The 27,063-nt window shown below is 39.0% G+C and overlaps 1 protein-coding gene across 1 annotated transcript in view; it reads right to left on the bottom strand.

The window, feature by feature from the left end:
- The window catches only part of grin3a (glutamate receptor, ionotropic, N-methyl-D-aspartate 3A), a 34,196-nt gene extending 13,505 nt beyond the window's left edge, over nucleotides 1-20,691 (bottom strand). Inside the window, exons 1-4 of the mRNA XM_015607071.3 lie at nucleotides 19,144-20,691; nucleotides 8,440-9,041; nucleotides 2,422-3,472; nucleotides 976-1,121 (exon numbers count right to left, since the gene is read on the bottom strand). Of these exons, the coding sequence (XP_015462557.3) occupies nucleotides 976-1,121; nucleotides 2,422-3,472; nucleotides 8,440-9,041; nucleotides 19,144-19,932 (2,588 nt within the window). The 5' untranslated portion in view covers nucleotides 19,933-20,691. The remainder of the gene's footprint in view (nucleotides 1-975; nucleotides 1,122-2,421; nucleotides 3,473-8,439; nucleotides 9,042-19,143) is intronic.
- Between the last annotated feature and the right edge of the window lie 6,372 nt (nucleotides 20,692-27,063).

Below are 27,063 nucleotides of genomic sequence, written 5' to 3'. Positions count from 1 at the left end.
TTACCATCTCTTTACAAAGTGGTTGTTTTCTAGATGAAAGACAAAAGCTATATAGGGATAACATAGCAACATTAGCTGAGGTAATTTAGCCTTAGCATTAGGTTGTTTAAAAAAAACTGAATGCTTCAGCCAAGTTAGTGAAAAGACCAAAATAAATGATACTAAGTAAAGTATTACAGATTAATTAAATATTTTGATATGTTTTATGTCTCCTCTAACAAAGAAACAGAGGATTTATTTTAGCAGGATGAAGTCAAACGGCAGGTTTCAGTTGATGTACTCACTCTGCTTTCAAGAATGTATATAAATAAAGCGTCCATGCTTGGTATCAGTATACCATCTCTTTACAGACTGACAAACAGTTTTCCAGCTCCAAGATACAAGCTATACAGGACTAGCATTGCAACATTAGCTGAGGTAATTTAGTCTTAGCATTAATTTTTTTCATAAAAGACTGAATGCCTAAAAAACTGACTGCTTTAGCCAAATTAGTGAAAAGATTGAAAAATGAAAATTTTTATCTAACTTTTTTAGTGTCTCTTCTAACAGAAGAACACATGATTTTTTTTTTCAGTAACAGCAGCAGACCCACACTCTTCCCCCTCTAGAGCAGAAAACAGTCAAACGGCAGGTTTAAGTTCATTTATTCACTCTACTTTCATAAATGGATTAAGATAAAAGGGTTTAGCATCACTCCCCCCTGGTTGGGCACAAATCTCTGTGATGACTCTGATGTCTGTGACTCTGATGTCTGTGCACCTGCGCATGTGTATTATAATGTCATATATAAGGTTCATAGCCTTTCCTAAGTAGATGCTATCCAGTAGCCTCGTCATATACTGTATAATATATTACACTAACTTGACATGTAGGACACGGTGGAGGACAACTTCAGAATGAACACTCAGCACATCACACATCACTGAAGCTGTGATCTATGCAGTAATGACCCTTACTGTAATGATAATGACTCACTTAAGGTGGTCTATTCCATCGGGGGTCGTAGGGACATTATAGCGCCTCATGTATTCGTGCATCTCTGGGAAGCTTTTTTTCACATAATCCTCAGCACTGCTCTCTCGCACTGTTCCGAACCGGAAGCCCTGTGATGGATGGTGGAGCTTAAAGAAGAGAACCATTATCATTAGTACAGGTATCGGTTCTGACCTTAGAACATGTATGAAAGTGTATTTTCATTTGGAAATCATTCTTAAGGTAGAAATATACTTGCTGCTGGTAAAAATACATTTGTGTGTGAATGCTGAATTGCGTTTTTTGCGTCTGTTTGGAGCATTGGTAGTGTGCAAAGGTGTCAAAAGTACCTCTGTAGAAGTTGAGGTATCTACTCAAGCTGTTTTTAAAACTATCAATCAATCAACCTTTATTTTCACTCAGGAAAAACACTGAGGGTGACCCTCATTTACAGTGTTGCCAAGCATGTACAACATAAAAGGGATTGAAAACATTTAGTAATAAATTAGAAATAATGTGGAATAAATTAGTAAAAAGATAAAGTACTAATTTTAAATCAACATTTAATATATATAAATACAATAAATGTAAAACAGAAAATCCTAAAATACCATAAAAAACAAATTGACACATAAAAAGTAAAAAAGTATAAAATATAAAATAAGTAAAAAGATAACAGTAAAAGTAAAGTAAAATGATGTGCAGGTCTGATGGATCATAGTATAAACCAATAGGGTGTCGAAACGTTACAGTATATGATTATACTTCTCTACATCCAACAACAATTAGATTCAGTCTATCTGGATGAAGAGATTTATCTGGATAGGGTTTTTTAAGCATTGAGAAGCTATAATGAAAACAAGCTGAAATGAAATAGGAGAAAGCATGTGAGGAGTAGAAGTAAAAATTAAACAAAAAAAAGATTTTTCTATTTCTATTTCTATTTTCAAATTTCTACCTACACTGAAAAAAATGTACTTAAAAAAAGTTTCACAACTTTCTGCATTTGCTTTTTTTAAGTAAATTTAATTTCAGATAAATTTAAGTAACTCGGTTTCAAGACTTAATAAGTGAACTGAACTTCAGTCAATTCTTTCTTTTTGTAAACTTTACTTAATTTCTAAAATTATAATTCCTGAAATAAAATAAAAAAACTGTCTTAACACATGGATGGCATGTAATACATTCTTTTTAGTATACTTTACTTAAATTGATCAGAAATTTAAAAGTTCAGAAAGTTGAAAAACTTTGAAAAACTCATAATTTTTTTAACAAAATAGTTGTATTTCATTACTTGACACTTCTGGTTGTGTGCATCCTTAGATTGCGATGATATAACTGCCCTCTAGTGGAAGCCTCCAGTAACAGGTCTTGCATGAAGTCAGTGAAGTCATGGAGTAAAAGCAGCAAGTATATTTCTAGCCTTAGGAAGGAAAATAATGCACTTACCTTCGGATCGTGTATACCTGAGAGCTGCTCGTAAGTTTTTTCCCCGACCATTACGGCAGCGAGATTGGCCGTGTATGTAGACAGACAAAACAGACAGAATATAGCCCAGAGGTTCATGAGAAAACGGCCCGTCCAGCACTTTGGCGGCTTAATGGCGGCTGTCCTTCCGAATAAGATGGCGTAGCAAACGTTAAGAGCTGAGGAGAAGGAAAAGACGCGATCCCTATTCCGTCCCTTCGGCGTCATCCCGAAAGGACTCTTCCACTCGTACAGGGTCAGAAACACTGCGGTCACATGCAGGGACACGAATATTCCAAGCCACATACTCCAGTGCAGGGGCCACATAAAGGCTCCGATTGGTGCAGCTGTGTCTCTAGTCCTGACCAGGATGCCCAAGCTGGTGGAGAAGAAGGGGCTGGTGAAGTCGATCACCTGGCTGCGAGCAGAGTTGATGCTGAAGGAGGTGACCGCCAGATGTGCCGCTCCGCTCATGAGGTCGCCTACTAGACCGGTCCAGCGGCCGTTCTTGTAGGCACCGTATTTTCCGTCCCCGACAATGTAGAGGTCGAAGTCGAAGCCCATGTCCTCGGCTAGCTTTTCCAGAAGGTCAATGCAGTAGCCGTAGCAGCACTTCTTAAACTCCATTGGAACGGTGTCGTTTCCCCCTTGAAGGCCCTGGAAGAGGCTCTCCAGTAGCGCCGTATTGTTCGTTAGCGGATCCAGGCAAAGCTGCCCTGCAGGGCATTGCCCATCATCGTCCACTTCTCGGGTGAACACAAAGGGATGCTCCACTAGGGTGACAACCCTCAAGTGCAGCCTCGAGGAATGCCTCCAGTCGCCTCCAGGGTAGGACTGTCTGTTGGTGGACCAGGCGCCGTAGTCCATCACTACCTTCCCCTGCTTCCAAGACCCGAGCCGGGTCCACATGGGGTTCCCGATGGGGTCGTGCTGCAGGTTCCAGATGAAGTGATGGCTTTCGGAGATAACGGTAGATTCCTCTCGAACGTGAACGTAGCCACTAAGTCCATCAAACGACGTGTTCGCCATGAATCTGAAAAAAGAGAAAAGGAGGCCGTTTCAGATTTCAGAAGCCGTTTCAATGCCCTCGTCTTTTCCTTTGCTACATTTCTACATTTCATTTCTTTTTCTCTTTTTTGTTCACAGTTTTTTTCTTTCTGCCAGCGACAGCAGAGGCAGAACTTACACTTGTTAAATCCGCAATAAGAAGGGTATGAGCTGAGTATCTGTAATGAAGCCCCCGTGGCAGTTGGACAGGACAAGTCGGAAGGCTGCTTGACACTCTGCATCTTGAGGATCTCCAATTGATATTCTGCTTCTTTGACTGTGTCAGCTACCTGCATAAGTGTCACGCTCTACAGCGCCTTGTGTTTTTTCCCGGCCAGATTTCTGTCTCCTCGCTATGATAATACATACTTTCCATCTACCAGGCTCTGCTGTTTCGCCTCCTCTGGGCTTATCCGTATAGAGCGCATTTTGACCTCAATCACATCTTACTCCCTTCAGACGCAGAGGAGATCATTTTTAGAAGATATAGAGAGAGAGAACAGTGCAATCAAAAGCAATCTGTCTTTTCTAAAACTGGAAGGAATCATTACATTATCTTTATTGTAATATATCGCCTTTTTTCAGTAATTGCGATAATAAACAATAAGATAATTTTAGGACCCCTTTATGTTGCTGATTATGGCTGCAATAATAAAATCAATTAAGTAAAAAACTGTCGGCTCCGAATTTCAGTGTCAACTAATCGTTAATTGAATAAAGTGTTGGTGACAGAAATGCATTTAAAAGGACATTAAAGGGCATATAAATCCAGTGGTCAGCTGTTTCTATAATTTTGAAGTGACAGCGAAAGATAGGAACAGAAGCCGTACCCAAGGGAAGCAGAGATATAAAGGGCATGGCATGATTAATGGACTAATCGACTATTTAGATTAATTGAATACCAAAATAATTATTAATTGCAGATGTGTTTCTGTCCCTATTAGTTGTGTAGTGTGTTGCAAGTACAAATTAAAGGAGAAGTCCAGTGTGAAATGAATTTGATGTGTAGTGAAACAAGATGATGAGTAAAAACTTTTGTCAAATAGCCAAACTCTGTTCACTCCCAGCATTCTGAAATTACAGTACTTTTAGCCAATGCTCACAACAGGCTTACAATGCTAGTAATAGGGGCATAGCATTGCCCATGCAAAGAAATCTCTATTTTGACTGTTTTTAAATTAAAGCACTGAGAACTCTGAAAGTGCACAAGCAGTTTATCAAAAAAAAGACAGAATAGGTAGTATACGGAAACTGATTGCAAAAATGTATTTTGTGATCACATGAATAAAGATATTTTTAGCAGCAGCAGAAATTCATGCATTTACTAACTAAATAAATTAATTTGTGCTTGTCAGTCGCCTTACCGTAATTTAATTTGAAGTCTTCATTTATAAACTACCTGTGCATTTTAAAGTTATCAGTGCCTCAGAATTCTACCAATAAAGTGTGGAGCTACTTTAAGTTTGTTCATGGTGTAAAAATACATTGGCTAAAAGTGCTGTATTTTGGAATGCTGGGGGAGAACGGATGAGGGATATAAGGAGAAAGAAACGTCACCTGCAGCCTTTCCCGTGAGGGGGTGCTTATACTGGCGGGGGCGCTGAATTTACCACCAAAGTACTGACATAATCTGCACCCCCACCATGAAATGCACCCCCTCTCCGCAGCGCGTACACACTATCATTTTGATAAAAGCTAACTTTTTAAGCTAACTGTTTTTCATGGTGGAGGTGCAGATTTTGTCACGCTTTCAAAATAAAAATGTATTTTAAAATAGTTTCTGCTTTTTCTGCGGTATCATTTTTGAGGGAGACAAATCCACCTATTTCTGATATCCATATATTGCTCATATTGCAATACTAAAAAAAAATACAAAAAATATACAATACTCTGTTAAAGTTTTAGGCACCAAAATCCATTTATCTCAGCAATATAAGTGTTTTACCTGAAAAAAGCACCACATATGATTTGAACAGATGCAAATAAACATAAATACAGTAAAACATAACAAGGAATTCTCATTTTTAACTTAGTATGTTGTATCCTGTGAGCCAAGCTGAAGAACAAAGTGTAGAGATTTCAGATTTCTCCTGGATGCTCCTCAGCCAGCATGTGTATATTATGTTCAGTTCCGTCAGCAGCTCACCTGATTTACCACATTTACCAAACCAGGTGTTGATTAATATGATGAGAACTAGAAATTAAACTCTATTAAACTCAGATTAGGAGAGATTATGAGATGCTTTAAGGTAAACAGGGCTGTAAAAGCTCTGCTTTTTGTAAAAAATACTGTTTGTATTTATTGTAATGAGTCTCTGTGTTTAACTGAGCTAATAAACGCTTACAGCACAGATAAGAAGATTTTTCTTTACTGAAATTCCCACAGGTGCCTAAAACATTTGCACTATACTGTATTTATGATTTATCTTATTTTTATATTCTACATTTTACAGGTTACACACTTCTCCACCTAACCTCTAACCCTCAGACACAATCTGCTACTGCAGATACTACAAATTTATATGTCCAAGCATGTGCCCGGTTTACCAGCCTATCAGAAACTCTCCTTTTCTTTAAGTAAAACCTTCAGCTCATTTCCCCGAGCGTGAAGTGTTTATCTGAGAATCTGCTCCCGGGGTAAGGCCACCGGCGAAATGTTATTCTGTTCGCTCCTTCAGGATAGCCTTGTGTCAGAGTAGCACTTATCTGGCCTGTTGTCTTGACAGGACATGGTCAGCCATTTTATATTCCGCCAGGCCGCTTGTGATATGTATGGAAAAGAGCTGGCAGCCCCCAGATGCTGTCCGGGGCATTTCAAAACACTGTGTGATGTTGTTTTGACTGTTGTTTGTTGTATGTTTTTGTTGTTTTTCAGAAAAAGAAGAAAGATTATGTTCATTATTGAGCTCGTCCAACGAATATCCGTGTATTAAATAGGACTGTACAGATTTCATCATTATCATGATGTGATTTCTCACAATAAAGAGGAGCAAACTTTTCCTAGTGTAAAAATATTTCTGGAATATTTCTCCTTTTTCTTTTAAAATTGTTACATGAGTTTTTTTATTTGGTGGATGCAAAGTGAGGCAGATTAAGGAAAAGTGAGGCAGAGTGAGGTAGAAAGAGGTAGACAAAGGTAGAGTGAGTTAGATCAAAGTAGAGTGAGACAGAATGAGGTAAAAAGAGGTAGACAGAGGTAGAATGGGGCAGATTGAGTTAGACTGAACTAGAGCAAGGCAGAAGGAAATAGACAGAGAAAGAGTGAGTTTGGGTGAATTACAGCAAAGTAGAGCAAGGCAGAAGAAAGTGAGAGTGAGGGAGAGTGGGGTAGAGTGAAGTAAAGAGAGGAAAAGTGAGGCAGACAGAGGTAGAGTGAGGTTGAGTGAGTTAGAGCAAGGCTGAGTGAAGTAGAGTGAGGCAGACAGAGGTAGAGTGAGATATAGCGAGGTAGAGTGAGGTAGGCAGAGGTAGACTGAGATAGAAAGAGGTAGAGTGAGGTGGAGGGAGGTAGAAAGAAGTAAAGGCAGAATAAAACAGAGTGAGGTAAAACAAGGTAGACCGAGGTAGAGTGAGTTAGGGTGAATTCCAGCTCAGTAGAGCCAGACAGAGTGAAGTAGAGTGAGGGAGAGTGTGGTAGAGTGAGGTAGACTGAGGTAGAGTAAGGCAGAGTAAGGTAGAGTGAAATAAAAAGAGAGGAAAAGTAAGGTAGCAAGGCAGAGTTAAGTGAAGTAAGACAGAAGTAGAGTGAGATAGAGAGAGGTAGAGTAAAGTAGAGTGAAGTAAGACAGAAGTAGAGTGAGATAGAGAGAGGTAGAATGTTATAGCGTGAGATAGAGAGCAGTAGAGAGAGTAGAGTGAGATAGAGAGCAGTAGAGAGAGTAGAGTGAGATAGAGAGCAGTAGAGTAGAGTGAGATAGAGAGCAGTAGAGAGAGTAGAGTGAGATAGAGAGCAGTAGACAGAAGTAGAGTGAGATAAAGAGAGGTAGAATGTTATATGGTGAGAGAGAGCAGTGGACAGAAGTAGAGTGAGATAGAGAGAGGTAGAGTGAAGTAGAGTGAGGTACATTGAGCAAAAGTGACGTAGAGAGGTAGAATGCGGTAGAGTGAGATAGAGAGAAGTAGAGTGAGATAAAAGGGAGTAGAGTGAGGAAGAAAGAGGTAGAGTCAGATATAGTGTGAGGTATAGTGAGTTTAAAGCAAGGCAGCGTGAAGGTAGTTCGAGTGAGATAGAGAGAGTTAGACAGAGGTAGAGCGGGATATAAAAAAGTAGAGTGAGGTAGCAAGAGGTGAAGTCAGACACAGAGTATAGAGGTATAGTGAGTTAGCAAGGCAAAGTTAAGCAGAGTGAGGTAGTGTAAGGCAGACATAGGCACAGTGAGATAGAGTGAAGTAAAGTGAGGTAAATCAAGGTAGTGTGAGATAGAGAGAGGTAGAATGAGGTAGTGTGAGATAGAGAGAGGTAGAATGAGGTAGTGTGAGATAGAGAGAGGTAGAAAGAGGTAGTGTGAGATAAAGAGAGGTAGAATGAGGTAGCGTGAGAAAGAGAGAGGTAGAATGAGGTAGTGTGAGATAGAGAGAGGTAGAATGAGGTAGTGTGAGATAGAGAGAGGTAGAATGAGGTAGTGTGAGATAAAGAGAGGTAGAATGAGGTAGTGTGAGGTGGAATAAAGCTGTATTTTCAAGCCTTACAAAAGTTTTTCAGGATAAGAATCCAATTTGTCCAATGATAAGAATACAATATGCAATATTTAACACCATGGAAATGTGTCCACAGATTGAAGAAGTTGAACAGTACTAGTTTTACGAATGAAATAATGACCAACAAACAGATAGAGGCAGTCTTTGCCCCAGATGCTGTATTTCCCTGTATTTTTCAGCAGAAAATCCATTAAGTCAAGCTCTAAACACCAGGCAGCAAAACTCAGCCAGAGGTTGTATCTCGTATAAAATTACCTGGACAGATATTTTCCTGAGGTGAGATTCTTCTCCTCTATAGCCATGCAGTTTGTGATGCCAGGGATGAGCGCCAGCTCCGGAGAGACCATGGCAGCAGACCCCACGGCTCTGGTCACGAGCTCCAAAGCGTCCTGGACGTAGTGGTCCAGGGAGGGCTGGCTCATTCGCCCGTGTGCGAGCAGACCCATTGGCAGCCCCTCGGTCCTTAACTCCTCCACGTTCTGGGAATCGCCTAAAATCCAGTGATAGTCAGGCAGCATCAACCCAAACTTCAGCACCGTGGTAAAGATCCTCTTTATGTCCCGAATATCACATCCGAACGTCACGATGGTGGAGGTGGAGTCCTTGATGGAGTCCAGGTGGCCCTGCAGGGTGGTCTGGAAGTCCCCCTTGTTGCTGGAGTTGGTGGAGATGTTGACCACGGACCCCAGGTGAAATTTGGTGTTGTTGCGGAGCAGGAAGACGAAGCGCGAGACGTTCAGTTCTTGACACATCAGCAGACTGACGTCGTACCAGTTATTGATGGACAGGAGGGAGAAGATGAGTTCAGCCTGAGGAGTTGGGGGGTTCATCATGGCCATCTGGAAGTGGAGGGCGTTCTGTTGGGGTAGAGAATGAGAGAAAACATCATCATTACAGAGAAATGAAGCCGGCTTACAATCAGGCTTAAAAAAGCAAACTGTGAAAAACAATATTACACATTCAGAAGACTGAAAAACAAGTATATTCATTTTTGCTGATTGAGATTAGATTAGATTTAATGTGTTTAATCCCACATCAGGGAAATTCACTTGTTACACCAGCATGAAAAAATTTAAGCATATAGAAAAAGAAATGTAAATAGTTACATTTTTACTTCATATTAACTACATAATTTAAACACTCAAACTGTCCCTTATACTGTGCCAAAATTTCTTTTTTCAACTTTTATTGAAAGTCAAGAAGTTTTTCATTGGACAGCGACAATATACAGGTCATTACCAGAATAATGTGGCATTTGGTCCTTGAAACAGTCCAGAAAAAATGTGCACCATGCAGCTTGATTTAGAACATGTAAGTGTGTCTTTGCTATCGTAACAATGGCAAAAGTACACCTTGTGCGGCATAAAAATGCCATGGCTGTGTTTTGGGCATAATGAGAAATAAACCAATCAGCGTGTCATTTGTCAATTTGCCATTACCTTTAAGAGCCAGGTGTGCTCTGACTTTGGCGGATTGCTATTTTTTATGGGCACTGCTACCTGGACAGGTCCAACACTGCTTAGCAGATTAAAAAAAGAAACTGACCTGCTCATTCATGCTTGTTCATTCTGTGTATTTCTGGCATGTTGCTATCTCACTCTTCTCTCGTTTAAATTCAATTTAAAACAACTTTACTGTTTAATTGACACACAACAGGCATTATTAAGTACCTAAAGGGGGCACTACGCAACAAAGAGCTGTGAAAAAATGAAGAGGCCGCTTCATTTTCTGAATCAGTTTCTCAGATTTTGCTATTTATACATATAAGTTTGAGTAACTTGAACATTTTTGTTTTATTCTATAAACCAACATTTCTCACAAATTCCACATAACTAAAAAATATTTAGAGTATTTATTTGCAGAAAATGAGAAATGGCTGAAATAACAAAAAAAAAGATTCAGAGCTTTCAGACCTCAAATATTGCAAATAAAACATGTTCATATCCTAAAGTTTTAAGAGTTCAGAAATCAATATTTGGTGCAATAACCCTGGTTTTTAATCACTGTTTTAATGCATCTTGGCATGTTCTCCTCCACCAGTCTTACACACTGCTTTTGGATAACTTTATGCCAATCCATGTGCAAAAATTCAAGCAGTTCAGCTTGGTTTGATGGCTTGTGATCAATTCATTATTTTTAAGTGGTCTTTTTCCAGAGCTATACACCTTGTATAACAAATTTCTAATAAATTTCTATTGTAATATATTTGTACTAAACCTTATGGGCCAAACTGCAGTACAATCTAAACCATGACTTTTGGGTACCATTTCAGCCATACTCTATGATACTGTATCTAAACCTGAAGGTCTCCTGGGTCAGCATAATAATACTCACTCAATCACCTCCTAACACTCCACTAAGAAGAAGAAGTCCTTCACAGAGACGCTGAGATGAAATGTTTCTGTTTAATTTCCCTCGGGGGCTGCGTTTAAGTGACAGCAGAAAACCGGCTAATGCTAAGTGATTAGAGAAATGTTTCTCATGGATTTCTTTCAACAAGTCATAACAAAAAAAAAAAAAAAGATTTATTTCCACCTTATTACGAATTATTATGAAGAATACCACCTGGACACGCTGTTCCACAGAACTGTAATTACCAACAACAATCTCTGTGAATATTTAAGCATCCATCCAATCCCAAGTTTTACCTGATTTTACCTGTGGACTCCCGCTCTGATTAAACATATGCGAGGAATAACTAATGTTCCATCTCTTTCACACAAGAAACTAAAGCTATGTTTGACATGTGCTTCAGCTCGGATGATGAATTTGGTCTGAAGATGGCTTTGTCTGTTTGTTATATGCTAATTAGCCGAGTCAATTAAGCTTTGCTCGCTCTCTGATAACTGTCAAAACAATCCCCTGATATTAAATCACTGAGGTGTTCGTTTTATTAACAATTAAAAAAATTACGCTCTGTTAAAAACCTCTCACATTATTATAACTCTGCTCATTAAAACATACAGTAAATCACAGAATATTGGAATAGAAAAAAAGAGGATTTTACAAAAAAGCGCTGAATCCACTAACTGCTTCAATCTGCATTATTTCTAGTAGATATAGGGCTGGACGATATGCCTGAAAACTAAAAGGTCTCATTCCGCTAAAATAACCTTTTTCTTATTCTTTGTATAATACTATAGGTCTCTCTGAGTTATATATGATGCTGCACATCAAACTGTTTCTCAGCCTCCCTTGTCTACAGTAGCTTGTAAAAAAAAAATCCTCAGAAATACGAGTTGATCAGAGAGACTTTAGGGTGTCTATGTCAACCAGTGACTTCACTAGCTAAGGTGGAGCTAACAGCTCTGTTTGCTTTGCTTGCAGAGCTAGTTTGTGTTAGCTATCTTGTGTAAGTAGCTGTAGGTTTAAATCGGATCTCCGGTTGACTCTGTTTTACTCTGTGTTTCATTTGGAATATAATCAAGAGGAAGATGGATGATCACAAGCCATCAAACCAAGCTGAACTGCTTGAATTTTTGCACCAGGAGTAAAGGCATAAAGTTATCCAAAAGCAGTGTGTAAGACTGGTGGAGGAGAACATGATACCTAGATGCATGAAAACTGTGATTGATTTCTTGATATGAACTTGTTTTCTTTGCATTATTTGAGGTCTGAAAGCTCTGCAACCTTTTTTGTTATTTATGTTTCAGCCATTTCTCTTTTTTTTTTTGCAAATTAGTGCTCTAAATGACAATATTTTTATTTTGAATTTGGGAGGAATGTTGTCTGTAGTTTATAGAATGAAACACCATTGTTCATTTTACTCAAATATATACCTATAAATAGCTAAATCAGAGAAACTAATTCAAAAACTGAAGTGGTCTCTTAATTTTTTCCAAAGCTGTGTAATATGCATCCCTAGTTCTATAGTCTCAGATATCGTCTTAGAAGACATCCTCCTGGAATCTTTTTCCCTGTTCTATTTAACTCCAAACATATTCTGCCCATATTCCTTGTATAAACTGAAAACTGCTTTTAACTGTCATGTCATATTTGTGTTACATCATTCTGCAACACCACTGTGATGTAAGTTCTCACCCCTTTAACTAACCATGTCAATCCACATTACAGTAGACCAGTTACAGATCCTGTCCAATTTTCCAATGCTGCTAAAACTACTCATATGCTTTTATTTAGACAAAATCATATTTTTTTCCCTTATTTCAGGATAAATACACATCGAATTAAGATAATCTGAAGCGAATAAACAGAAAAAAAGCTCAGCTCAAGTATCTTTCAGCAGTGTTTAAAACACCCAGCGCTCATTTCTGCCTTCAGTCAGCGCAGAGGTCAAGGACGTAAAAACAGGAGCCGCCAGCTTCTAACAGATAATACCAAACACCAAAGGTCAACAGCAGCCTTCACCCAGCACTCACAGGGATTAACTCTTATTTATATATCTGTCAGACGCATCTTCAGACCGTTTTAATGAACCTAGGTTGTGCCAGGTTTCACCTGGACGCATGTTGACACAGACCTAAATGACCAGAAGATGGTGCTAACTTCATCTGACAGTCTGGAATATGGCCTGTGGGGAATTTGCAGGAAATCAGTCAGAGACACAGGCAGGTTTACTTTCTGGAAAAAATATATAAAATAAGTAACCACTTAAAAAGATGAGTGTCTTTGATTTTACCAAATTGAAAACCTCTGGAATTTAATCAAGAGGGAGATGGATGATCACAAGCCATCAAACCAAACTGAACTGCTTGAATTTTTGCACCAGGAGTAAAGGCATAAAGTTATCCAAAAGCAGTGTGTAAGACTGGTGGAGGAGAACATGATGCCAAGATGCATGAAAAAAACTGTGATTAAAAAACAGGATTATTCCACCAAATGCTCATTTCTGAACTCTTAAAACTTTATGAATATGAAATTGTTTTCTTTCCATTATTTGAGGTCTGAAAGCTCTGCATTTTTTGTTTATGCAATATCTATATCTATGCAATATTATCTCTTAATATTTATCATGTGTAAGGAATGATAATGAATGTACAATAAATTGACTCAGACTCCTACAAATCTTGGTCTTGACTCTTATTCTGATTATGTATTCTGATTTTTGCCTAGATTTAGACTCAACCATAAAACGTCTAATTGACTTAATGATTTGATGTGTCCTGTCTTGGTCTTGACTTGGATTTGGTCTTTGACTTAAACATGACTAGTAAAAATCACTAGTAGAAATCTTGACTCAGACTGTAGGACTCAGTAGGTCTTGACTCAGACTGTGACTCTCAGTGTGTTTTGGTTTCAGTCTTGGTTCAGATTGATTCCCTTTCATGGCCTTGACTCGGACTCAATGAGTCCTGGTCTCAGTCTGTATTCAGACTTGACTACTAAGGGTCATGGTTTTGACTCAAACTCCATGAGTTCTGATCTTGGTCTTGACTCAAACTTGTGGAACAGTCTTAGTCTTGAGTTGGATTGACTACTAAAAACCTTGGTATTGACTCAGACTCAACAAGTCCTGGTCGTAGTCTTGACTCAATGAGTCCTGGTCAAACTCAAAGTGTAACAGCCTTGGTCTTGAGTTGGTTTCACTACTAAAAGCCCTAGCCTTGACTCAAATTCAATGAGTCCTGGTCTTAGTCTTTATTTAGACTTGAATGCTCACTTTTTCCTCATAACATCTGCCTTAAACATCTGTGCAGTTCCTGTTCCCTACTATTCTCCTTATGCTCTAGAATTGAACAGGACGTTTCTGTTATTATGCCTTTAAGATATACATTATATATTAAACATATGTAGCTGTGCTGAGCCAACAGTTCTTCTGAAATAAAGGGTTATATTAATAGTGAGGTTGTACCCTTAATACTGCAGTAACAGCCTGTACTGTTCTGTGAAAGGGTTCACACTAATGTAAGTACATCCTGGATCCCTGAGGTACTGGATGGAGCTCCATCACACCAGAGAACGCAGTTCCACTGCTCTACAGCCCCAATCATGGGGGGTTTATACCCCGTAGCCTGTGGTGATTTAAAGCTCATTTCATTGGTAATGAAAATCACATCTTGTACAATTTTGCTAAAACTATATACACATTTTACACTTTTTACCATTCATTTTGATTGTCTAGTTCCTTTGGAAGGTTCCAGAGATAGATCCAAGACCAAAATTCTGTCTTTTTCTTTATACTGCAATAACTACACTGTAGCAACTGCACTTCATATTACATCACCGCATCTGGGAAGCTATGGACTCATCCCACCCAGAAGGAAGTGTCAGATTGTATGTAATACTATTTGGAAGGAAGATAAAAGTTACCAGGAATAATGAATAATAAAACAATTTAGGCCGATAAGCGCAGTTATTATTGCGCTACATATATAGAAGTATTGTGTAACATTTAGTATATTACACACTACTGGCAATGTGGCTCACCATACCATAGTATCTGTGTCTTTAAGGCCACATCTTGACATCCCTTGTAAAAGAAAAGTGTATTTAAAAAGTACATACTTTTTAAAATTAAAAGTTGTACCTAAATACATATTAAATGTACTATTTTGTTACAACGTTTGGCAACTTATGTATATTTCAGTTGTAATTAAACTATATTTAAACACAACATAAAAGCATAAGATTGTACTTTTCAGTGCTTTTTTGTACAACTTTTAAGTTTGTGTTCTAAACGATTTTTTTATAAACACTTGAAATATATTGTACATTTACTACTTTGCACATTGATGCACATATTGTGTACACCTTAATGCTACCCTATACACTAAAAAAACAACAAAACAACAGTAATCGACCCCTTAATCAAGCATTTACATGTCTTTTAAACGGTAAATAAGAGCGTTTTTCTGGGATTAAAAGCGTGAATTCAGCTGTAACTGGAAATATCTGCACCGCAAAACTGTGCACGTCCTGCGATGTGACTATTGCGCATGCGCACATCTTGATGGCGGTGCTTAAACGATATATTGTGCATCCCTAATGTGGGCGAACATCGTCCTGTTGGAATAGAGCACAAGAGGGTGTGTTCAATAGAGGTAGGGCCACTGGTTGCAGGACTCTTTAATGTAGTGTTGGGCAGCGAGTAAACACAGTGTTTAAAAACTCCAGCAGCACTGCTGTGTCTGATCCAAAAGAGGAGGTAGTCATAATATTCTGATTGGACTGTGCATTCAAAGAAATGAAAAAGAAGAACAACAACTAGAGTAGAAAATGTGAAATATTATATACTCTGGTAATTTCGACAGAGAGAGAGAGAAAGAGAGAGTATCGCCTGTTAAATTTTTATACCAAGGCAATCCTCTATAGCAGTAATCAATACATCAAAAAAAAAAGAAAATGTCTGGTCAGTTCTATTACACTGCCATTGCACGTTCACTTTCGTTGGTTTCTACTCTTTTACATCATTAAGCAAAAAATCCAGTTTGTCTGCTGGTACTTAATAAACAGGACTGATAATCTAATGGTGAATCTAATGGCATTCATCCTTAATCAGCCTCTGGGGTTCCCAACCTGTTGTATTACCACAGCGAACGCTGCAGCAGATGTTGAGCCCCCAGTTCATGCATATGCATTACGCTCCTCTGTGGTTCATCCATTTACACAATTGATGCACCCAAAAATAACTGACAGGAAATCCAACAGAGAACTTAACCATGACACCAGCGGTCAGTCCTCGAGTATATTCACAATTCATGTGTCCATAAAACTTAGCCAACAATACAATTAAATGCCTAGGTGATAGGATGTAAAGACCAGGCAAAGGCTTGGATACACCAAAAATTTAGTTTTTTTGTTTATTATTTTAATTATTCAGTAAACAAAAAAATATTAAACAAACCAGAATATGTTTTATTCAGTACAGGCCCAAAGTTTGGACACACCTTCTCTTTTTCATTGTGTTTTCTTTATTTTCATGATTTTCATGTTTTCTATTTACATTGTTGATTCTCACTGAAGGTATCACAACTATGATTGAACACATGTGGAGTTATGTACTTAACAAACAAAAGGCATAAAAATATATTCTAGTTTCTTGAAAATAGCCACCCTTTGCTCTGATTACTGCTTTGCACACACTTGGCATCATTCTCTCAATGAGCTTCAAGAGGTGGTCACCTGAAATGGTTTTCCAACAGTCTTGAAGGAAATGAAAGAGTTCCCAGAGGTGTTTATTAGCACTTGTTGCCCCTTTGCCTTCTTCACTCTGTGGTCCAGCTCACCCCAAACCATCTGGATTGGGTTCAGGTCCGGTGACTGTGGAGGCCAGGTCATTTTTTGTTAAGTACATAAAACTCCACATGTGTTCATTCATAGTTTTGATGCCTTCAGTGAGAATCTACAATGTAAATAGTCATGAAAATAAAGAAAAGGCATTGAATGAGGAGGTGTGTCCAAACTTTTGTCCTGTACAGTATTTTAAACGCTTTAAAGTAGCTCTTCTTGCTTAGATACAGCTCAGCTTTACACATCTCTGCTGGATTTACTCAGTCAGCTTTATGAGGTAGAGTCACCTGGAATGTTAACAGCTTTCAGTTAACATCTGTGCTGAACTCATCAAGAGTGAATTAAGAGTATAATTTCTTGTCTCTTAATAAAGTGTTTGAGAGCATCAATTGTAACGTTGTGAAGAGGTAGAGTTGGTGCTCCATATATTTTTAGGATGACTTAGGGAATTGGGAATAAGCTGGGGGTGAAAATCATCCAACATCCTGACCTCACTACTAATTTCTTCTCTCTCTTGTGGCTCAATGCAATGAAATCCTCACAGCAATGTTGCTCCCTTCACCAAGAGTAAACATATACTATTTTTTAAAACCAAAAGAAACAATGAATAGTTTCTGAATTGTGTGTAAATTGAAGGAGCGAAATTTTAACAAAGAAAAAATATGAAATTCTTTACACTCAGATTTACAGTCACAGCCCAACCATACCTCAACCTATATATGTTTCCCATCATCACATTGATGTCAAGATTAAATTGAACCGACTGTAACTTACTGCTACCCAATACTGATAAAATTCAATACCAATGATCTCGGGAAACATCAATCACAGCACACCTGAACTTTCCTTAACAACCTGAGTGATTAATAACATCTTATAATCCTCATAAAAGGAATTTAATAGAACCTCCAAAATAACACACATGTTCTTTACCTGGAAAAAGGTTCTTTACAATGAAAATGAAACCATTTCTGTTGGTTTATTAGTCATGGAATGATATGCTAACAATGAAAAACACAGCAGAAATGGAGATAGCAAAAACAACCAGGCCTGTGACTTCACTATTAATAACTGACGATATATATTGGCATAAAATATTTTTTAATAAACACCCTATTTTTGAACTGTAAAAGACCAATGTACTTTTCGTCATGATACATTTTCAGACACTGGAATTACAATACAAAAATATCCTTAATAAATTTAAATAAAACATAAAACATTTTAAAAAGTCAGCATACTCACTTATTTACTATAATAAGCTTACCCCTTAATAGTAAACACACTGTGTAATATGTAGGTCAAAAAACAGTGAGGTCATGTCCACCATATCCTCACTGTGCAAAGAAAAACATGCATCTTCAAAACTGTAACTTTACACAATTTCCAGTGTAAGTTACCATGTTTTTCTTTTTTGCTCCTGGTCATTTGAAGTATTTCTGTTTTCCATTTATCATTAATTTTTCACACAATTTGAAGGACAGTTGCTCTGTTCCAATCAAGTAGTTTACTTAATATTTACAAATATGATGTAATTATTGTGACAAGTGACAAAAGTGACATTGTATAAGTTCTATATTTATCTATTTATATAAGTTATCTTATATATCTTATCTTATATATGTTATCTTATCTTATCTAAATTTTTTGTGGTATGTTTTTTTGATCAGAACTATGAGCTCAGTTTTCCTGAGGAGAAAAGTTCATTGTAAACAACCGTTGAGTCTCAGAAAACCTCTTAAAAATCTGGTAGTTAAAAAACTGTAATGTGTCATAAAACCAGGTAAAACATGGTAAACATTCTTTAATCCTGCTAAACAACTGTAGGGTCTAAGGAAACCTGGCACCCAGTAAACCCTATTTGACCCTAATAAACAACTTTAATGTCTCAGAAAACCACTTAAAACCTAGTAAACATCTATAAATTCTGGTGAAATCATGATAAACAATTGTAGTATGTCAGAAAACCAGGTGAACATCCTTCAGTTCTGGTAAATTCCTGCTGAACAACTTTAATGTCTCAGAAAACCACTCAGAAAACCAGGTAACACATGGTAAAACATTTTTTAATCGTACAAGGGTCTCAGAAAACCCTGGTCAAATATTTTTACCCTGTTAATCAACAGTAGTGTATCCAAAAACCTGGTAACACCCGGTAAACCCCCCTTTGACCCCGATAAACAAGTGTAGGTAAACAACTGTAAGTTGTCAGAAAGCCAGGTAAAATCTGGTAGACATCCTTTAATCCTGGTCAAAAATGTAATGTGTCAGAAAACCTGGCAAACATCCTCTAATCCTGTAAAACAGCTGCAGTGTGTTCAAAAACCTGGTAACGCCCGGAAAACCCCCTGATAAACAACTGTAGCTAAACAACTGTAACGTGTCAGAAAACCAGGTAAAACGTGCTAAACATCCTTTAATCCTGGTGTGTTATAAAACCTGGATAACATCCTCTAATCCTTTTAAACATATGCAGGGTGTTCAAAAACCCTACTAAATAATTGTAGGTAAACAATTGTAATGTGTCAGAAAACCAGGTAAAACCCAGTAAACATCCTTTAATTTTAAATAACAACTGTAGGGTCTCAGAAAACCTGGTAACACCTGGTAAACCCCCATTTGACCCTGATAATGTGTAAGAAAACCAGTTAAAACATGTTAAACATCCTTTAATCAAACTACACAACTGTAGTCTCAGAAAACCCAGGTAACACCCGGTAAACCCATTTGAACCTGGTAAACCCCCACCACCAAAACAAGTCCTCCTACCTTACTCTGTCGCCTAAACTCCCTCTGAACGACGCTGACGACCGGAATCTGAAGCGACGTCGAGATAAACTCCAGCTTGACCAACTCGTCCCTGTTCTGAGGGAACGCCATGATGGCAGAGACCCCCTGGACGATGACCGTGTGGCAGACGCTGTGCAGGAAGGAGACGGGGTCGGTGCAGGCCGGGGTGGAGGAGGGTGAGGAGGAGGACGGGAAGGAGAAGGCCGGCAGCTCCCCGAGACCAGCCTCCACCGCCATCACGATCTCCAGCGACAGGTTGTAGGGCAGCAGGCCGGGCAGGCGGTTGAGCGTCTCGGTGGCGAGCAGAATGGAGTCCCGGGGCAGGAACGCGCTCTCCGACTCCACTTGTTTGAGTGCGTTCTTACTTTTCGCGCCTTTGTGGCTCGAGCCTCTACCCCTGATGGCTCGTGCGCCCAGCTCGTTCACGCTTCTGGCGACCACCCCCGACTCCAGGTCTCGGTCCCAGTCCCGTTCCCAGTCGCGGTCCCAGTCCCGCTCCCAGTCGTGGTCCAAAGTTTTCCTCCTGGGAACGGCAGAATGCTGCGACTGATGCTGCTGCTGGTGCTGATACTGTTGTTGCTGCTGTTGATGATGCCGGAGCGCGCGCGGCTGCAGGTGCAAGGCTCCGACACGCACCGTGTGACCGACGAGCTTGAGCACCTGGCACGGCTGCGGGTGCGCGAGGCAGGTGGCGGGGGCAAGAAGGAGCACGAGGAAGGGTACCAACAGCAGCAGCAGGGCCAGCAGCGCGAGCCCGCGAGCCGTCATTGCTCAGCGCGAGCCAGAAATGTGGAAGAAGGGTGGGCGGTGGGAAAAAAAGATGACCACGACGTCCACAACGACCACGACGTCCCCAGCGGCCAAGATGCCGGGGGTCCAAGCGAGCAAAGCAACAACCAAACACCGGCAGCTCCGCCGTCCGCACCTCGGTTCGTTCGCCTCGGTGCGCCTCCGTGCAAAAAAGAGAAAGACCAAAAAAAGAAAAAAAAGAAAAACAATAACAGAGAATAACTAAAGTTGCCGAGAGTATTTCCGCGCGCGCGCTGCACGTGTGCTCAAAAGCAGCGTCGTTTTGCATCTCTTTGCAGAAATGATAAAAAAAAATCACATAATTTTTTGCGGTTTAAATTTTATTCTAAGCATTAATTTCGCCCGTGTGCCAAATGCGCAAAAAACAGCCGCGTGCAAAACGCCGCAGCAGCGCGCACCAAAAAGCGTTTGCATCCTCCGATTCAAGCGCAAAAAAAGCTAACAGAACAACAACAAAAAAAGAGTAATAGAAAAACAATATCAGCGCCAAACTGCACCGCGTCCGCGCTCGCGGCTCAGCTCCGTCCTCGCGCGTCACGATCCATCTTCCCCAGCCGCGCAGGACATTTCTTTACGCACGAGAATAGCGGACTGAAAAGCTGGACAAGAGTAATCCAAAGCGCCGCGGAAATCCGTCCGGGAAGAGCGCGCGGGCGTCCCCCTGCTGAACTCCCACGGTGGCACCCGCACTGTGCAAATGTTTGGCAGCGCGAGCGAGGCGCGCTTAACCCCGTCCATGCTGCAGGAGGTGAAGAGTGAAGTTCAGTCTCAGATGGGGAGGGAGAGAAGGAGGGATGGAGGGATGGGGGGATGAGGGAGGGAAGGATGTTGGGGGGGGCTCAGTATTCACAGACAGATCAGCATGCAGGAGAGTTAGGGCGTGACTGACCAGCTTTGCCCTGTAATCCATCAAACACATTTACAGTAAATATGTACAGTAACACATTTACATATTCATGTATCAGAAATCTGCACATGCATCACACAACTGCTGACCCGACACATAGTAATAACAGCTGAAATCACAGGATCAAAGCTATTCATATAATAATATGTCATAATAAATGTCACAATAATCTGCGTGAATAGTCCAGGCTTCCCTCATTGTTTATCAAATCATAACATTTATCATAACAGTAAAATACACATATTCATTGCAATGTAATCAACACACATTTTACACTTTTACCATGATGTGATCGTGGATCATGATCCATACATTCATCATAATATAATCCATAAATTAATTATGATTTAATTACTATATTCTTAACAGTATTATTCATACATTCATCCTGATATAGTCATAATATAATCTATAGATTCTTAAAAGTATAATTCACACATTCATCGTGATTTAATCTATACATTTTTAACAGAAAAATCCACTCACTCACCATAAAGTAACCTATATATTCATCATGATATAATTCATACATACATTATATAACAGTGGCTTTCACATTTGTATTAAAAAGTGGAAAATCTACGCATTTGGGAAAGCAGAAACACATCTTATCAGAATTCTGCCCATTATCATAATCCTAACAGTACCCGCATACAATCATATACATAACAAAACATCATAATGCTGTGAAACCCTGTTGTTAATTATATCTGTATATTTAAAAAAGAAAAACTGTAATAAAGATTTACATTTCTAAATTACACTGTGTATTTAACCTGCTAAACTGTCAGATACAGCGTTTTACAATGAAATCACTCTGCATATGCAGTGTGGGGATCTCTGCCGAGATGACTAATGAGATGGATCATTCTTCTCAGCTGAGAGGAGATGACATAAGGCATCATCGGCGTAATTACAGCAGCGCAGGATGAATGCAGCACCAGTGCAGTCTGTGGACGTCACTCTTCTCCCATGCTGTGCTGGGATCTCCATTACTGACCTTCTGACCTCCACTGACAGCCCTCTGCAATTAATCTTATGTTCTCATCATGCTGCAGTCACCTATTACACCGATTACAGCCGTTATTGTGCTCTTGTTCTGGTAATGAAGCTTCGACTGAGTGATATGCTGAAACAGAAAAAATCAGAAATACCATCGATTGATGTGTTCATACGCTCAGTTCACTCACTGGACTGAATGTACTGATGATATTGATGAACAGCTGTATGTGTGTTTTTCAGTCAGTAGAGATGAGCATGATGCTCTTGATAACGGATTGTGTTAAATACTGTTGTGTTAAACCAAGAAAAAAACAAACACTGCACATTTTATGGCACATTCATAGTCCAAACCTAGACAAAGTTCTCTGATGTTTTTAGGGTAAATCTAATGTTAGCATAACATGTCAAGTGTGACTTTCCTCTGTTTGTTGAAACTACATTCCATTCTGGTTAAACGGTGAACAGTGAAAACATGCTTATGTAAGAACATACTGTCTATGTATAGATTGCATAGAAATGTATGTTATAACGGCGTTGTTTTTAACCAGTTGAAAAGACATACAGTTCTGGAAAAAAAAGAAGAGATCACTTTCAAATTATGACTTTCTTTGATTTTCCCAAATTGAAAACCTCTGAAATATAATCAAAAGGAAGATGGATGATCACAAGCCATCAAACCAAGCTGAACTGCTTGAAGTTTTGCACCAGGAGTGGCATGAAATGATCCAAAAGCAGTGTGTAAGACTGGTGGAGGAGAACATGCCAAGATACATGAAAACTGTGATTAAAAACCAGGGTTATTCCAACAAATATTGATTTCTGAATTCTTACAACTTTATGAATATGAACTTGTTTTTTTGCAATATGTGAGGTCTGAAAGCTCTGCATTTTTTTGTTATTTCAACCATTACATTTTCTGCAAATAAATGCTCTAAATGACAATATTTTTTAATTGAAATTTTGGGAGAAATGTTGTCCGTAGAATAAAACAACAATGTTCTGATTCAGAAACTGGAGTGATTTTTTGCCAGAGCTGTATATGTAAAGACTTTTAACCAAAATATACATAGTTTCAATGAACAGCTCACATTTTTCTAACGCTGTTGTAACGACTTGCTGGTGGGGTTAGTTGTTAGCCAGCCAGCTAACATTATTGTAGATAGATGAGCTGGATTCAGTAGTGTTTGTACTTGGTCTTAGTCAGTGCTCTCGCCAACTTTATTGCTGAACTGGACCAAATACTGGAGTCCAAATACTGTTTAATTCATTTTTTTCTTATAGAGTGTGTGCTGAGTCTCTTGCAGAAGCCTTATGGGTTACACTTTAGTAAACTGTAATTTGATGGAAATGTAAATAATGTTGTCATAAAAATACATCCAGTGGAAAAATTCTGCTTCACCATTCTGCTTCTGTTCTTGCAAATTCAATGAAGGTGGTCTGAGACACTTGTTTTGAGGTAATGGGATGGGTCAACCAAATGAGTAGGGTAGTTTGGCTCTGACACTGATCTCTACTGTAACAGCCTTGTAGACATTTTTGGCTTCATTTTTATATATTTGATTAATTTAAGGTTAGACTGTTGCGCCACCCTCTAACTATGAAGCCTTACCTTGTGGTGCAATTGCTCAGTCTTATGAGAATGACAGCATTTGCTCAGTTATCTAAGATTATGATCAAATAACTAAGAGCACATTGTAAACCTGTGTAATTACATAAAAGCTACACTCATCTCTTTTCATTTTTCTTTTCTTAGAACCAAAAAACCCTTATATTTAACTATGTGTTGTCAATCTCATACAGCAGATAAGACATGAGTTGAATCTTCATGGGTGTATTTATATAAAATTGACCAGGGGACTTCTCTGTAGTTTGGTCTGCAGCATCTTGGTTTTGTTCAGATCCATAAAAATGTGTCCATCACATGTCACTCATCCACATCACCAGTCTCAATGCAGAGCACACACTTGCACTTCATAGTGACAGTATTCTATATTAATTGATCGAATAAGTGGGGATGTGCGGTTCTCTTGTTTGAGAGTTCAACAGAAAGGACTTGAGAAAAGTGTGTCAAGGCAGTTCTTTCAGTATGAACAGGTCTTTTCAGCGATTGGATGCAATGCTTTTGAAAGCACCCAGGCTTTAGTCGACAATAAATCCGCTATGCTTACTCTAAAGGTTACGCTAAACTAGTCTTAAACTGTTTGCTTTGTCAGCAGCATGATGGAAGAAAATTTCCAACTAATGACTGTATATAAACATGGATGCCATGGTTCCCTACCTTTCTGTTTTAAAGAAATGAACACAAAAATTGTCCACTATTTTGTCAAGTTTGCAAAAAGAGTCTATGCAGTAGAAACTAGAGGTGGAGCCTGACTCACCAACCCATTTGGTAAGTCCGCTCCCTTATCCCAGACCAAGCATCTCAGACTGCTTTCATTGAGTTTACTCTGCAACATAAAGGATCAGAATCATAGTGGATATTTCTAATATGTGTAAAGAATTAAAATAAAAGTGCACTTAATGTATTTGATCATGAAACAGCTCATCTCTGTTTGTTCCATTTACTGATTAAATGAACTGATGCTACTACGATCCAATTTATGTTTAAGTAATGTATGTTCCAGCCAAGGCTGTCTCACTGCATTCATAACGTCGCTGTCCAATGAAAAATAAGTATCTCCACTTTTTGTTAATTTTAGCCTACTACATAATTTGGACACACAAACTGTCCCTCACACTGTGTGTAAAATTTCTCGACAAACGGACCAATAGAAACTCTTCAAAATGACCTGAAATGAACTTTTTTTACATCGACTTTCATTACAAATGTAGATTTTTTTTTCTTTCTCCTGTAAAGTTGTTGTTTTGGAAATACTTGTTTTTCATTGGACAGTGACGATAAGTGTAATACCACGTTGCACAGATTTTTGGGGGGAAAATATATAATGTGCCAGTAATAGCACAAGACAAACTTACTCTTGTATTTAGACACTGAAGATCGAAAAAATGGGACAGGAAATGGGTGTGGCTGCACTACATGGATGTCAAGGGGTGGAGCCTACACCTTGAGCAGCTGGCGAGACCATCCTGGAGGTGGATGGAAGGAAGGAACGAGGGTAAGAATGAGAATGAAAGTGAATGTCTGCATCTGAAAGCAGCAAAGAGAATGTGTAAAAAGCTGGTGTTGGTCGGGATATGAGTGATATAACACTGAAGTCTCCTAGTAGAACTTTTGCTAGAGACAAGAATGCGAGAAGAAATATTTTTAAATCTTAATATATATTTAAACAATTAGATTTTGAATATGAAAAAAAAAGTCTTGGCAAGTCTTGGCAAAGCCGTCCTACTGTGATTTATAGTTTGCCCACACACTAGCGGCTTAACAACACTGCAAATCATTACACACATGCACCACACACTATACTGAATCTACCACAGTACATCTGAACACATACTGTCCTTATATACTAACCTTACCCTTATATAGTACACTATATGTCCACTATATGGTTGTGGAGATCGCTTTTAATGAAAGAACTACGGTGGCCGAGAAAGCCCAGCGCAGTGCAAATTGAAAAGCGCTGCAAAAGCACAAAACACATCCATCAAAATTACAACACAGGCGCAGCAAATAGAAAAACGCGCTGCAAATAGAACCACAACACAACGGAAGTGAGTCACAACACAACAGAATTTTCCCGGGGGACCTTAAAAGATGCTGTACCAGCTGTATACAAAGGACAATAAGTGGCAAACAAGCTTCTGAAAAGTAAGTTATGTTTATTACCTGTGATTACCACGGTTGTGTGCATATTATTAAAAGTTCTGCTTCACAAAACGCCTTGTTTGACACTTATTGTCCTTTGTACACATAGTGAAGTCCGAGACGTTACTGAAGACGCAGCTTAGCTGGTACAGTATCTTTTAAGGTCCCCCGGGAAAATTCCGTTGTGTTGTGACTCACTTCCGTTGTGTTGTGGTTCTATTTGCAGCGCGTTTTTCTATTTGCAGCGCGTTTTTCTATTTGCAGCGCGTTTTTCTATTTGCAGCGCGTTTTTCTATTTGCAGCGCGTTTTTCTATTTGCAGCGCGTTTTTCTATTTGCAGCGCGTTTTTCTATTTGCTGCGCCTGTGTTGTAATTTTGATGGATGTGTTTTGTGCTTTTGCAGCGCTTTTCAATTTGCACTGCGTTGGGCTTTCTCGGCCACCGTAAAGAACTCATTAAAACTACTTCAAATTGTATCTATTGCATACACTAACACAGCTTGTTAGGTCTAGCCTAGTCCCTGTGGAAAATATTTGCCAATAGAATAGGAATCTCTGGGTTTGAATCCCATTCATGCAGCTTGCCATCAGCTGCCAGAGCCTCAAGAGAGCACAAATGGCCTTGCTCTCTCTGGGTGGGTAGATGGGGTTCTCTCCAAACATCACTCCAAAGGCCAAATCCTCACAGCAATGCTTCTCCAAAACGAATTAGAATATTAGAGAGAGTTACTTCAACCAGCAGATTAAAAGCAGGATGAAGTCTTGAGTGTTCAGATTCTGAGTCAGATATGTTCTCCTCCACCAGTCTTACACATTGCTTTTGGATAACTTTATGCCTTTACTCCTGGTGCCAAAATTCAACTAGTTCAGTTTGGTTTGATGGCTTGTGACTGTCTTCCTCTTGATTATATTCCAGAGGTTTTCAATTTGGAAAATCAAATAAACTCATCTTTTTTTTTTAAGTGGTCACTTATATTTTCCAAAGCTTTAGTATAGATCCATTGCTTGTTTTATATTTTTGCAGTAGTCAAATGGTCCATGCTTCAAAATAACTTGGAATAAAACATTTAACTTTTACATTAAATAAAGAAAAAAAGGTTTTTACCTCCTCCTGTAAAGTTGCCATTTTTGGAGATACAAGCCTTTGCATATTAGTAGACTGCATTCCATATATTAGCAGGTTTTCCCATCACGTGACTCTCAACGAGTGATGATTATTCACTTAATTACACACTCCCAATCAGCATCAAATAATAATCAACCTCGTGTGCCAACTTTCTGAGAAATGATATTTCTTCATATTCCAGTTGTAATTTGTATTTGGTTTACGTCTTCTGCTCATTAATTTAACAGATGTGATAGTACTATTATGCATTGACACAGAAGATTAAGCTCATTTTAGTAGAAAGCTCCGC

Source organism: Astyanax mexicanus, chromosome 20 (genome assembly GCF_023375975.1).
Source record: "Astyanax mexicanus isolate ESR-SI-001 chromosome 20, AstMex3_surface, whole genome shotgun sequence".
Classification (NCBI taxonomy): Eukaryota; Metazoa; Chordata; class Actinopteri; order Characiformes; family Acestrorhamphidae; genus Astyanax; species Astyanax mexicanus.
The sequence above is the reverse complement of the archived record's forward strand: the minus strand, read 5'-3'. Positions and strand labels throughout refer to the sequence as shown.